Source organism: Trichechus manatus, unplaced genomic scaffold (genome assembly GCF_000243295.1).
Source record: "Trichechus manatus latirostris isolate Lorelei unplaced genomic scaffold, TriManLat1.0 scaffold00222, whole genome shotgun sequence".
Lineage (NCBI taxonomy): Eukaryota > Metazoa > Chordata > Mammalia > Sirenia > Trichechidae > Trichechus > Trichechus manatus.
In genome coordinates, this window is record NW_004444158.1 from 2,626,812 (window position 1) to 2,640,087 (window position 13,276).

Below are 13,276 nucleotides of genomic sequence, written 5' to 3' on the forward strand. Positions count from 1 at the left end.
CACCACACCACACATACACACACACACCACACATACCCACACACACCATTCACACACACCACACACACATACCACACACACACCACACACACACCACACACACACCACACACACCACATACACGCACACCACACACACACACCACACATACCCACACACACCCACCACACACACTACACCATACGTACACACACACACACACACACACACACCCCCCACAATGAGTACAAGTAAACTGAGGAAATGCAAGTAGGATCAGTGAATCATATCAATGTTGACATCCTGGTTGTGATACTGTGCTATAGTTTGACAAAATGTTATCATTGGGAGAAACTGGGTGAAGGGTACACAGGCCATCACAGTATTAGTTCTTACAACTGCAGGTGAGTCTACAACTACCTCAGTAAACATTTCAGTAAAAAAGGGAAAGTAAGCTAAAACTGGAGGCCTAAATATCGGTCTTTTTGAGTGAGAGGGCTTCAGCCCAGATGGGAATATTTTAGTTAGGAATGCATTCTGGTAGAGTACCTTTACAACTGCAACAGATTGAGTGGTGTTTGGGGGAGAGAAGTAAAATGAGGAAGATGGAATTTGAAAATTAGTTACATTATCTGAAGCAGCTGTTAGGATTCTGCTGCTGGGCTCAGTGATGCAAATGAGATGCAAACAAGAGCAGGTGGTGATTGTGGCAATGAGATTCTCTACTGAGACAGAGTCCTCAATCCACAGTAGAGCAAAAGGCATCTTGTGTTTATGAAAGAGAAAGTGGAGAGGGAGAATGCAAGCAAGTGCCACAGTGTGGTTGGTTGGTTGGTTTTTGTGGTAAAAATGAACGTAAACAAAACACTTGCCAATTCAACAGTTTTTACATGTATAATTCAGTGACATTAATTACATTCGTTATATCATGCAACAATTACCACTATCCTTTTCCAAATTAGGAGTCCCTGGGAGGTGCACATGGTTAACACACCTAGCTGCTAACTGAAAGGTTAATGATTCTAGTCCACCCAGAGGTGCCTCAGAAGGAAAGCCTGGCAATCTACTTCTGAATAATTAACCATTGAAAACCCTGTGGAGCACAGTTCGACTGTAACACACATAGGGTTGCCATGAGTCAGAACTGATCTGAGTGCACCTGGTTTCCAAATTATTCCACCACCATTAACAGAAACTCAGTGCCCCCAACGCAATGGCTCCCTCTTCCCCTACCCTGCTAACCCTGGCAACACTAATAAACGCTGGTCTCCATACAGTTCATATAAGTAGGATCATACAGTATTTGCCTTTTTATGTCTGATTTACTTCACTCAGGATGTTTTCAAGGTTCATCCATGTTGAGGCATGCATCAGGACTTTGTTTCTCTTGACAACTGAGTAATATTCCATTGTGCGTATAGACCACATTTTGTTTATCTGTTCAGCTGTCGATGGGCATTCGGGTTGTTTCCACAGTTTGGCTATTGGGAATGGTGCTACACTGAACACTGGTGGACACGTTCCTTCATGTCTTTGATAATCAGCACTTCAGAAGCCAGAGTCTAAGCCCGAAAAATTTTAACTCATGCAGGTGCATAAAACTAATACCTTTAAACCCTGGTCCGAGGTGTTTGTATTTATCCTCCATCTGATCATGTAAACTACCAGAATTTTTTTTTTTTTTTTTTGGTGAAAATATGCACAGCAAAATCTGCTCCCGTTGAACAGTTTCTAGACATATAATGATCAGTGACATTGGTTACATTCTTCACATTGTGTCAATATTCTCATTCTTTCTGTTCTAGTTGTTTCATTCCCATTGACTTAAACTCCCTTCCCCCTAACCTTCTCATCTATGCTTTAAAATAGCTGTTGTCCATTTGTTCTCATATAGATGGGTTTTTTAAAGAACGCAATATTCAAAGGTGACAATCTTTACCCACCAGAAAGATTCCTGAAGTTGGATTATCGTTGTATCTGATGTATTTCCATCCCTCATATAAAACCTGTTTTGCAGGCCCTTAATCTCACTTGCAGCGTGTGGGGCGATCCTACTCCGGAGGTCTCCTGGGTGAAGAACGAGAAGCCTCTGGCCTCAAGTGAGCACTGCAGCCTCAAGTTTGAGGCAGGAAAGACGGCCTTCATCACCATCACGGGAGTGACTACCTCCGACTCGGGCAAATACGGCCTGGTGGTGAAGAACAAGTATGGCTCGGAGACCAGTGACTTCACCGTCAGCGTGTTCATCCCCGAGGAGGAGGCCAGGGTCTTGGAGTCCCAGAAAGGAAACAAGAAGTCCAAGTGACCGTAGACGGGAGTGGGGAGCACCGGGAGAGCAGATGACTTGTGCTGCCAGTGCAAGGGGTGTAGGTTAAATCTAAGGAGATCTTTGTGCTTTCCACTTCCTGCTTTTGTGCTGGTATGGGGGGAATTATTGAATCTTTTAGTCGTATATATAAAAAAAATGGTACCAACTAGTGACATTTTAATAGTTTTTCCTTATCTACAAATTATGTGTCAAGAAAATACCTTGGTAGCAAAACTATTAGGAAACGGTTTTAAGGAAAAGACCAGAGTAAAGCTGGAAGGATGTCGAATGATGGTCAGCGAGCGGGAGGATGTGTTGGGGGGTGGAGTTGGATTTGGCTAAGCGTTTAACAGTAAATTCTCATGGGTTGCAATTATACTTCAGCATCGTATCAAAATGGAGACAATGGTTAGTCAGCCAGTGCGTTTCGTGTGTTGTTATAGTATTGCTGTGCGTTTATGTTGGCAGTATTGTAACTGGAAACCTCCTCGGCATTAATAAAGAGTTCACACACCTTTCCTCCCACCACCAGAGTGTTTCTCGCATTCTTGCTGCTTTTCTGCTCAGTTGGGTGGCCTCTGCTTATCTTTCTCAACACTTCTTGTAGCACATCTTCTGATTTAAATTCCTTTTGGTTAAAGCAGTACATTTATAACATGATCAGATAAGTCACCTGAGGTCCATTCATTCAGAGGCGTGAAACTGCAGTCACTGACTCTGTTATCCTGCCAATTCCATCATTATGATGCCCAAGGAAATTGGATGTAATGTGTGAATTCAGTGTGATAGGATGGTGTAGGGTGTCTAGTGCCAGAAATGGCGGTGAAGACCCACAGCTAAGAATAAAAGGCACTAAAGAACCCACATTCTAAGTTCAGAGAACTGTCAGCTGTTGGGATTCCCCTCCCTACAGGGCTTATTGAGAGGCAGCCTTCCAGCAGAAGCTGCCTCAGGAAGTTCCATCCTGCTCTTCCTCCTCCCTGTCCCCCACCACACCCACACACACACTCGCACACACACACACAGTCACCTACACACCGCTGGAGATAAACAGCAATGATAGAGAGGGTTCCCCCCCTTCTTTCTCCTGGCAAGGGTCAGGGAAGGAGCCAGAGATGCCCTCTACAGCTGAGGGGCACATACACATTCTCCCCTTGACAGAGTTGGGGGTGGAAATGCCTCTCATCTGACTATTGGCAATTCCAGTGTCCAGCAGAGTGCCTGATGCTGTTGTTGGACTTTGAGCACTGGAAGGAGCAAGATGGCCACAACCTCACTATCAGGCATGGCAAGTAAGTGAGTTTCCTTAGGGTCAAGGGGACCTGAAGAAGGTGCTGGCCTTGAGCTGACTGAAGTTCTCCCTCCCCTCCACGAGGCGGCTACCTCTGGACAAGTGGACTCAGAAGGAAAGGGCCCTCAGGGTGGACATCTGAAAGGGAAGCCAAAGAAAGGGAAAGAGGTCAAGCAGGGGCCTATCTCCCACACCAAGGGCCTGGGCAGGTGAGAAACCGCATACTAGTTACCAGAAGCCATCAAGTCAGATCTGACCCATGGAGACCCAATGTGTGTCAGAGTAGAACTGTGCTCCATAGGGTTTTCAATGGCTGATATTTTGGAAGTACAGGTAGTCCCCGTTGTAAATCGCAGTTCCATTCCAATGACTCAGTCATAAGTCAGTTCCAACGTAAGCTGAATACCTCTTTTTTAAAAAAAATTTTTTTCATTAGTATTGCCTTTTATTATCAGTATCTTTATAAATCTGATTTTTATTTGTCTTTGGAGATTGGCATGAGAATGATAACATCAGCAAATTACACACTGCCACATTGTATGTAGTACATATTACTAACGATAAGATGTACCAAAAAAAAAGATAAGAGCCGTCACACAAATAGACAGATGCACACCCATGTTCATTGCAGCATTATTCACAATAGCAAAAAGATGGAAACAACCTAAGTGCCCATCAACAGATGACTGGATAAAGAAACCATGGTACATACACACAATGGAATACTACGCAACGAAAAAGAACAATGGTGAATCTGGGAGACATCTCACAACATGGATGAATCTGGAGGGCATTATGCTGAGTGAGATAAGTCAATCACAAAAGGAAAAATACTGTATGAGACCACTATTATAAAAACTCATGAAAATGTTTATACACAGAAAAAAACAATCTTTGATGGTTACGACGGAGGAGAGGGGTGAGAAGGGAAAAACACTAGACAATAGGTAAGTGGTAACTTTGGTGAAGGGTAAGACAGTACACAATACTGGGGAAGCCAGCACAACTTGACCAAGGCAAAGTCATGGAAGCTTCATAGACACATCCAAACTCCCATAGGGACCAAGTTACTGGGCTGAGTGGTGAGGACCGTGGTCTCGGGGGACAACTATCTCAATTGGCAGTTTATAAGGAAATTTTCTACACCCTATTTTGGTGAGTAGCATCTGGGGTCTTAAAAGCTTGTAAGTGGCCATCTAAGATATGTCTACTTGTCCCGCCCCATCTAGAGCAAGGGAGAATGAAGAAAACCAAAGACACAAGGGAAAGATTAAAGGACTAATGGACCACAACCACCACAGCCTCTACCAGACTGAGTCCAGCACAATTAGATGGTGCCCAGCTACCACCACCAACTGCTCTGACAGGGATCACAATAGAGAGTCCCAGACAGAGCTGGAGAACAAAATTCAAACTCACAAAAAAAAAAGACCAGACTTACTGGTCTGACAAAGCCTAAAGAAACTCTGAGAGTATGACCACCAGACACCTTTTAACTCAGTACTGAAGTCACTTGATTAGACAGGCCCATAAAACAAATAATAATACCCATAGCTCAACCATGTACACAAGACTAAATGGGAACATCAGCCCAGGGGCAAGGAGGAGAAGAAAGAGGGGACAGGAAAGCTGGACGAATGGAAATGGGGAAGCCAAGGTCGAGAAGGGGAGAGTGCTGACACGTCATGGGGTTGGTAACTGTCTTAGTCATCTAGTGCTGCTATAAGAGAAATGCCACAAGTGGATGGCTTTAACAAAGAGAAGTTTATTTCCTCACAGTAAAGTAGGCTAAAAGTCCAAATTCAGGGCGTCAGCTCCAGGGGAAGGCTTTCTGTCTCTGTCAGCCTTCTTCTCATCAGTGTTCCCCCAGATTAGGAGCTTCCCCGTGCAGGGACCCCAGGTCCAAAGTACATGCTCTGCTTCTGGCACTGCTTTCTTGGTGGTATGAGGTCCCCCTGTCTCTCTGTTCGCTTCTTTCTTTTATATCTCAAGAGATTGCCTCAGGATACAATCCAATCTTCTAGATTGAGTCCTGCCTCACCAACTCAACTGCCACCCATCCTCCCTCATTAACATCATAGAGATGGGATTTACAACATATAGGAAAGTCACACAGTACCAGAAATCTTGGCCCAGCCAAATTGATACACACATTTTTGGGGGGACATAATTCAATCCATGACAGCAACCAATGTCACAAAACAGTATATGTATTAATTGTTTAATGAGAAACTAATTTGCTCTGTAAACCTTCACCTAAAGCACAAAAAAAAAAAGGACAGTCATAAGTGTGGATCATCATAACTTGAATACATTGTAAGTCAGGGACTACCTGTAGGTCACCAGGTCTTTCTTCCAAGGTGCCTCTGAGTGAGTTCAAATTGCCAACCTTTCAGTTAGGAGCCAAGTGCGTTAATCATTTGCACCACACAGGGACTCTGAAAAGTCCCATAAGACTCCCTAAAGGACCCCTCCCACACTTCCCAGCCAGTGGAACCCAGACTGGCGGAAGACAAAAAGTACATATAATCAGATGAAAATGAAACTCTAAAACAATGTGTCCTAAATTCTGTGTGTGGAAACTTGTGAAATCAAGCTGTGCTTTCACTAAGATCCCTGCCACCCAGCAGAGAGGGATTGATGGGCACAGTTGGTGGCAGCTAGTGAGAGAAATAACTTTCGTATTCATAGCTCTATAAGCTGAGACTTCTCAGTGAAATTGTTATGAGAATTATTTCAACCATTATAATGACCAAACTAAATCAACTACATTGTGATTTGATAACTTAGATAAAACACATTTCTTCAGGGAAGAATATAAACAAAACTGTAGATCCATCAGTTCAATTTTTCTGAAGGTACTTTCTAATGCAGAAGAATTTATGAATCTGTGACGTCAACTGGGAGCTATTGGTGCTCAGAGGACTATGCTGGATCACAGAAAGAATTCTTCACAGTTTATTTTAGTTTTATAAAATTAATATAATATATTTAAATTAATATCCAATATAGTAAAGTGACAAATTAAAAAACCTAGATCTTCTGAACATTTTGATCAAAGAGTCCATAGAAGAATCCTGATCAAAAGGGGGAAAATGTAGAACAGAATTTAAAATTATCCTGGACTCCAGATGTTCTGGAGCCATGAAGATTGGATAAACCCCTGAAACTATTGCCCTGAGATAAGCTTTAAACTTTGAACCAAAAATATCCCCTGGAGTCTTCTTAAAACCAAACAGTAGTTTAGCTTAACTAGTACAAAATATCTGCCTTAAGCATTATGCTCTTTAAAAACTATCTATATGGGATCAAATTGACAACAGCAACTTGAAAGATTAGATAGGAACCTTAGGGGGCAATGACCTTATGTTAATGGGGGAGGAACAACTCAGAAAAGGAATGTGAGAATGGTTATACAATTCAAAGAATGTAATCTGTGTCACTAAATGGTACATGTAGAAGCTGTTGAATTGGTATATGTTTTGCTGTGTATATTCTCAACAACAAAATAAATAAAATTATAAAACAAAAACCTAAATCTTTGAAATTTGGCTCTAAAATCTTATTCTATTTAAAAATCTAACCATTTAAAAAATTAATCTCAAGGGTGCTTTTATAGCATTACTAAATTCCATTTAATTTATTGAACTGTATAAATTAATATGTTTGTTTTCCATTTTAAGTGTTACTATTGTCTGACTAACAAAAACTTTACAAGAACTTACATAAATTTAATTATCTGCTAAACTAAGTGTTTAAAATATGGAAAATCTTGAGTTCTCTTAGATGTTCTCATATTGTCTATAAATCTAGTGAGACTTCGACATAAAATCACAATCAATTAAAGGTTTTAAATTAGAGTCACAAAGCTGAGCTTTGTAGGCTAAATGATGTACAACATTACAAAAAAAAAATCAGCCCGTTGTTATTAAGTCGATTCCAACTCACAACGACCCTATAGGACACAGTAGAACTGCCCCATAAGGTTTCCAAGGAGTGGCTAATGGATTTGAACTGCCAATCATTTGGTTAGCAGCCGAGCTCTTAAGCACTGTGCCACTACAACATTGTAAGTACATAAAAATAAAATATGCCCAAGAGTCCACAATGCAAAAATGACAATTTTACCTAGAAGAGGCCCTAGAGCCTGAGAATGGAGTTTAATACTCATGCTAGCTAGAAACACAGATGTGGACTCAGCGTTCAAGACGGGGAGCTGGTACCAAGACCTTGGTACAAAGCTGGTGTCTTAGTCATCTAGTGCTGTTGCTATAGCAGAAATACCACAAGTGAATGGCTTTAACAAAGAGAAATTTATTTTCTCACAGTCTAGTAGGCTAGAATTCCAAATTCAGGGCATCAGCTCCAGGGGAAGGCGTTCTCTCTCTGTCGGCTCTGGAGGAAGGTCCTTGCATCAATCTTCCCCTGGACTAGGAGCTTCTCAGCACGGAACTCCGGGTCCAAAGGATGTGCTATTCTCCTGGCTCTTGTTTCTTGATGATATGAGGTCTCCCTGTCTCTCTGCTCGCTTCTCTCTTTTCTATCTCAAAAGAGATTGGTTTAAGATACAACCTAATCTTGTAGATTGAGTCTTGCCTCTTTAAAACAACTGCCTCTAATCCTACCTCATTAACATCATAGAGGTAGGATTTACAACACATAGAGTAATCACATCAGATGACAAAATGGTAGACAATCACACAGCACTGGGAAACATGGCCTAGCCTAAGTTGACATGTATTTTGAGGGGACACAATTCAATCCATGACAGCTGGGATGCACAAAGGGTGGCTGAGTAAAAAAATAAGACTAGTAAAAATATCACCAACTGACACAGAGAAGCTATAAGGAAGCTGCCATCTGCCTGGGGGTGGTTCTGGGTAGAAAAGCAACCAGTGGATTCTTCAAGCTAGTACTGCGTGTGTGGGGGGTCCAAATTTACAGCACCACATTGTGTAGTATCCCATGCCAAGAATTCTCATAAAAATGGTAAATGTCCTGGACCCCAGAGAAACAAATGTAAAACTACACTACCAGGGACTTCTGCCCACAAAGGAGCATTGTGCGGAAACTGTCCTTTCACCATAAACAACTAGAAAAACGGGCAAAACACATTAATAAAAAACTGATTTGGGACATTGGATAATAGACAGTGCAGGATTGTCAGCCGTGAGAGAAGGGGAAAATGTGGGGAGAGACCTATGATTGCTCCAGCTCATGGCCTGGAGGTTCTCAGGCTGCAGTCCAGCCAGGGGAACCCACAAAGAACCTATCCATCTTGTTAGGTTGAGGAGATAGAGATTGAAATTCAAGGAAGCTGAGGTGGCCAGAATTTGTGGGAAAGAGTACTAAACAGAAGGCAGTTGTACCAAGAGGGAGCTCTGGAGAGCTGCAGAGGCGTCTTCAGCTGATTACTGCTCTGTGCTTGCATAGAAAAAGAGCCACAGGAAAATATTAATCCAAACGATTGCTGCAGATCACATGGAGATGGGAATAATTCTCATTCCCACCAGCCAGAATGAAAAGATCTTATAATACATAGAGCAGTATGTAGAGTCCTCAGAAGTTTCTCACCTTAGTAAAAAACCCAAACCCATTGCCACTGAGTTGATTCTGACTCATAGCGACCCTATAGGACAGAGCTTAGTAGTGGGGCTAAATTAGCCCTAGCCCAAAACTTCTCTAACCGAGCTTAAAAGCAAGCCTCAAAAGAATCAAATATCTACAGTAACACAATGGTGTGTCAGAATAAAGCACAACACACTTTAAGTGAATATATTACTCAACAGTGTATTTTGAGTAAATTCACAATAGCCAGTAACTAATAAAAAATTAGCAGACATACCAAGAAGCAGGAAAATATGACCGATAATCAGGAGAAAAATACACTAATAAGAACAAACCCAGAAATGACAAGGATGATAGAATTAGCAAAGACCTTAAAACATCTGTAATACCTGTATTCCCTATGTTCAAGAAACCAGAGAAAAGACTGAATATATTAAGTGGAGACATGGAAGCATACCAAGGCACTGAAACCACTGAAAAAAATGGACAAAGAGAAAAGTCTTAAAAATAGCCACAGAAAAAAGACAAATTACTTACAGAGGGACAAAAGCCAGAATGACGAAGACTTTTCGTGAGAAACTATAGAAGCCAGAGGGCAATGGAACAAAATCTTTACATAGCTGAAAGGAAAAAAACAAAAAAACTATTAACCTAGAATTCTATACCTACCAAAAATATCATTCAGAAATTAAAGCAAAATAAAGGTTTTTCCTGACAAACTAAAGCTGAGAGAGCCACCACCAGCAGATCTCCGCTGAGGAAATGTTAAAGGAAGTTCTTTAGACAGAAGGGACATGACACCAGATGGAAATTTTTGTCAACAAAGAATGAAGAGTGGAAGAACTGGTAAACATGTGGGTGAATAGGAAATGCATTTTTTCTCATTTTTAATCTCTTCTTCTGGCTCCTAATGCACCTCTGAGAGAGGTGCTGTGGTCCAGCCATGTGCCCAGAGCAGGCACTCCCTGTACATCAATGCTGGCCAGACCTAGGGTTCTCAGGCCTCAGTGCTCAATGTTCAGAGCCAATCCTATTACAGAGTTTCTGTGGCCTCCCATGGCGTGCATGGGAATTGATGCAGGCCCCTACCACTGATAGCACTTGGCATCCCTCCAGTCTCAGGAGGCCCATCTCTACCCAGGCCGAACTACTGAGGAGGTTCGTGCAGTAGTACAAGTGAGAGTGGTGACAAGGGAAGCTGAAGACGCACGGATTAGGAGGTTATTTAGGAGGTAAAATGGATAAGACTTGGTGTGGGTTAGAGAGGGGCTAAGAACAGGGAATTGCTCAGCAGGACTTACCTGCCTAAAGACTTGAGCAGCTGGGTGGCTGCCTGTGTCCTCTGAAGGGGGAGCAGTTCAGAGACAGAAGAAGAGGTGAGGTGTAGCACCATGTCAACATCATGAGTTCTGGGCAGGAAAATATTGCTATCAAAAGAAACCAGCTTTCAAGGAGCCCTGACTGCAGGAGCAGGAGGCCATATGAGGCCTGTGACCCAAAAGCAGCAAGGATGGTGTTTGAATGATGACAAGGGTAAAAGGATAATGAAACCTAAGAACAAATAAAAGAGAAGATGTTGTGAGGAAAAGTACCAGGAACACTGAATGCCATGCTGATTCTTGTACTCTGTATGAAAAACAAAAATTTCCTCATCTTTGTTGTGTTTATAAACTTACATTAAGGCAGCGAATCTTTTACAATAGAGGGATTAAAGTCCAGTTTCTCAGACATCAGGATTTTTTTTTTTTTAACCTCTTTGGCAGTTACAATGACACTTCCAGGTACTATGTAGGATTTGTGGTACAAACTGTATGCCCTGGTTACTTCTAAGTATTCACTACTATCAACTGGAAAAATGACTCATGGATTAACAGCACCAGTGGCACAGTCTCACAGTGTTTATTATGTCCTACTCGATGGCCCTGCTTCATCTACCCATAACAAGATGGCTAGATAAAATAGCCAGATTTTATGGAAGATTGCAAAGATCACCACATCATGTCTTCAGAAGCTCGAATTTTGACCTCTACCTTGTGGCTTTAGAGATGAAGTTATATAAGAAAACTCTTGGGTGATTTAAAATATTTTGAAGAATCATTTGATACATGTAAATAAAAATCTCAAGGTCTAACATTTACATGAAAGTTTCCAAAATCACTTAGCTCATAGTTATAAACATTTAAGAGATTTTTTTTTACACTTTAAAAAAATATATTTTAATAGTCATCTGGAGTCAAGAAGGGTAATAGTACTTGTGACAAAGCTCTCAAGCACACAGTGTGTACCCAGGTAATCCCTCCTATTCACTTTTAAGGACATATATTTACATTCTGAAAAAGAGAGAAAAGAATATACAACGAAGTTTTCTTTTACAAACTTTAGAAACAAAACAGGCCCTGCTGTGAGTAAATTATGAAATGGTGCTCCCGTGTCCTGGCCTTGAGTGTCTGTTTCCCCGCCTCCATCCTCCCCTCCTTTCTCCTCTGTTTTAAAGAGTGACAGGCATAACCCTTAGGAACGCAACTTGAATCTGAGAACTGATTGGCGCCCATGATACCACGTAAAAGCCACCTACTTCATTTGCCAAGAGCTGCTTCTAAGCCAGAAGGAGTGACACCACAACTGAAGCCACACGGCTGGAACAAATAGACATTTCCCTTCTGAGACCAGAAAAGGCGTCCTAGAATTAGAGGGATTTATTACACAGGTTCTGTTCTGATTGCCCCAAGGCTGATCTTAGTTATCTAACCCTACTCCCTCCTGAGTATGCCCAGTAGTCGACCGTAGGAAGCCTCTCCAAGTAGATCTCCAGGCCAGCTGCAGCACATACATTAACCCCCTCCACCTCCATTCCCTTCTTTCCTTTACAGCCTGATATTGCTGGAAGGAAAGAGCTAACAGGGCATCAGAACCCTCTCCACGCAGACTCTGTCAGTACAGACACCTCCTCATGAATTTCCATCCCCTCTGGTCCCTGCTCACCAAAATTTCAAATGAGCAGTGTCTCCCTCACACACCCCAAATCAGGAACTACACTGTCATAAGGAACTCCTAGGTTTCACTGAAGAGGAAGCAGAATCAAGAAATCTGAAATCCTCCTCTCAGAAAAGTTTCAGCAGTGTTGAAGTAAAACAGGGGAAATGACAAGAATGAAAACAGTTTATTTCCTTTTCCAAACTGAAAGAGAAGGCAGTTACCTACATGTTATTCTAATAAAAACACAGGGCATCATTTCTTCCACAGATTCATTCATTCATTCATCAAATATTTACTTAAGACCTGGTCCCCACAGCCCCTCCGCATGGCCAGCTGACCCACAAGGAAAGCTTTCCATCTCTAAAATTCCTGCATTCTAGCCAGGCTAGGTACAGTGTAAGTGGAAAATCACCAACAGCTTTTCCCTCTGAACAGACATTCCCGGGAGTAATGTCTTTGAATTGAGGTAAAGAACTGGTTTTTTTCCTCTCATTTAGGGAGGCAAGTGGAAAACTGCTCTGACTGGGAGGTGAAGGGAACAAGGGAGACAGGGGGGAGGGGCACAAAATATTTATTAGCTTCTATGGATAAATTTCATATCTATAGAGAACTAGACTATTTTGTTTAACATTTTAATTGGAATTTTTCTCCTTTTTTGTATTTCTTGAGCCTTTAATCAATTTCATTTCTTATCTAGGCCACATTATTGTTAGGTGTTGTCAAGTCGGTTCCAACTCATAGCGACCCTATGTACAACAGAACGAAACACTGCCCAGTCCTGAGCCATCCTCACAATAGTTGTTATGCTTGAGCCCTTGTTGCAGCCACTGTGCCAATCCATCTCGCTGAGGGTCTTCCTCTTTTTCACTGACCCTCTACTTTACCAAGCATAATGTCCTTCTCCAGGAACTGATCCTTTCTGATAACACGTCCAAAGTATGTGAGATTTAGTCTCGCCATTCTTGTTTCTAAGGAACATTCTGGCTGAACTTCTTCCAAGACAGATTTGTTCCTTCTTCCGGCAGTCCACGGTATATCCAATATTCTTCACTAACACCGTAATTCAAAGACGTCAATTCTCCGTCTTCTTTATTCATCATCCAGCTTTCGCATGCATATGAAGCGATTGAAAATACCATGGCTTGGGTTAGGCA

At 41.9% G+C, this 13,276-nt stretch overlaps 1 protein-coding gene and 1 long non-coding RNA gene across 5 annotated transcripts in view; one reads left to right on the forward strand and one right to left on the reverse strand.

Moving 5' to 3' along the window:
* The window catches only part of MYOM1 (myomesin 1), a 191,192-nt gene extending 188,273 nt beyond the window's left edge, over positions 1 to 2,919 (forward strand). For 2 of the 4 annotated variants that reach the window (XM_023742890.1, XM_023742889.1), the window contains one exon: positions 1,997 to 2,919. In XM_023742890.1, the coding sequence (XP_023598658.1) occupies positions 1,997 to 2,284 (288 nt within the window). In that variant the 3' untranslated portion in view covers positions 2,285 to 2,919. The remainder of the gene's footprint in view (positions 1 to 1,996) is intronic. The other 2 variants (XM_023742888.1, XM_004388930.2) reach the window with 2 other exon arrangements.
* Positions 2,920 to 8,060: 5,141 nt separating this feature from the next.
* On the reverse strand, positions 8,061 to 11,847 carry LOC111822874 (uncharacterized). Its single transcript, XR_002825964.1, has 3 exons — positions 11,722 to 11,847; positions 10,448 to 10,697; positions 8,061 to 8,118 (listed from the first exon to the last, which is right to left on the reverse strand). It is a non-coding gene; the product is annotated as an uncharacterized LOC111822874 (long non-coding RNA).
* Positions 11,848 to 13,276: the final 1,429 nt, after the last annotated feature.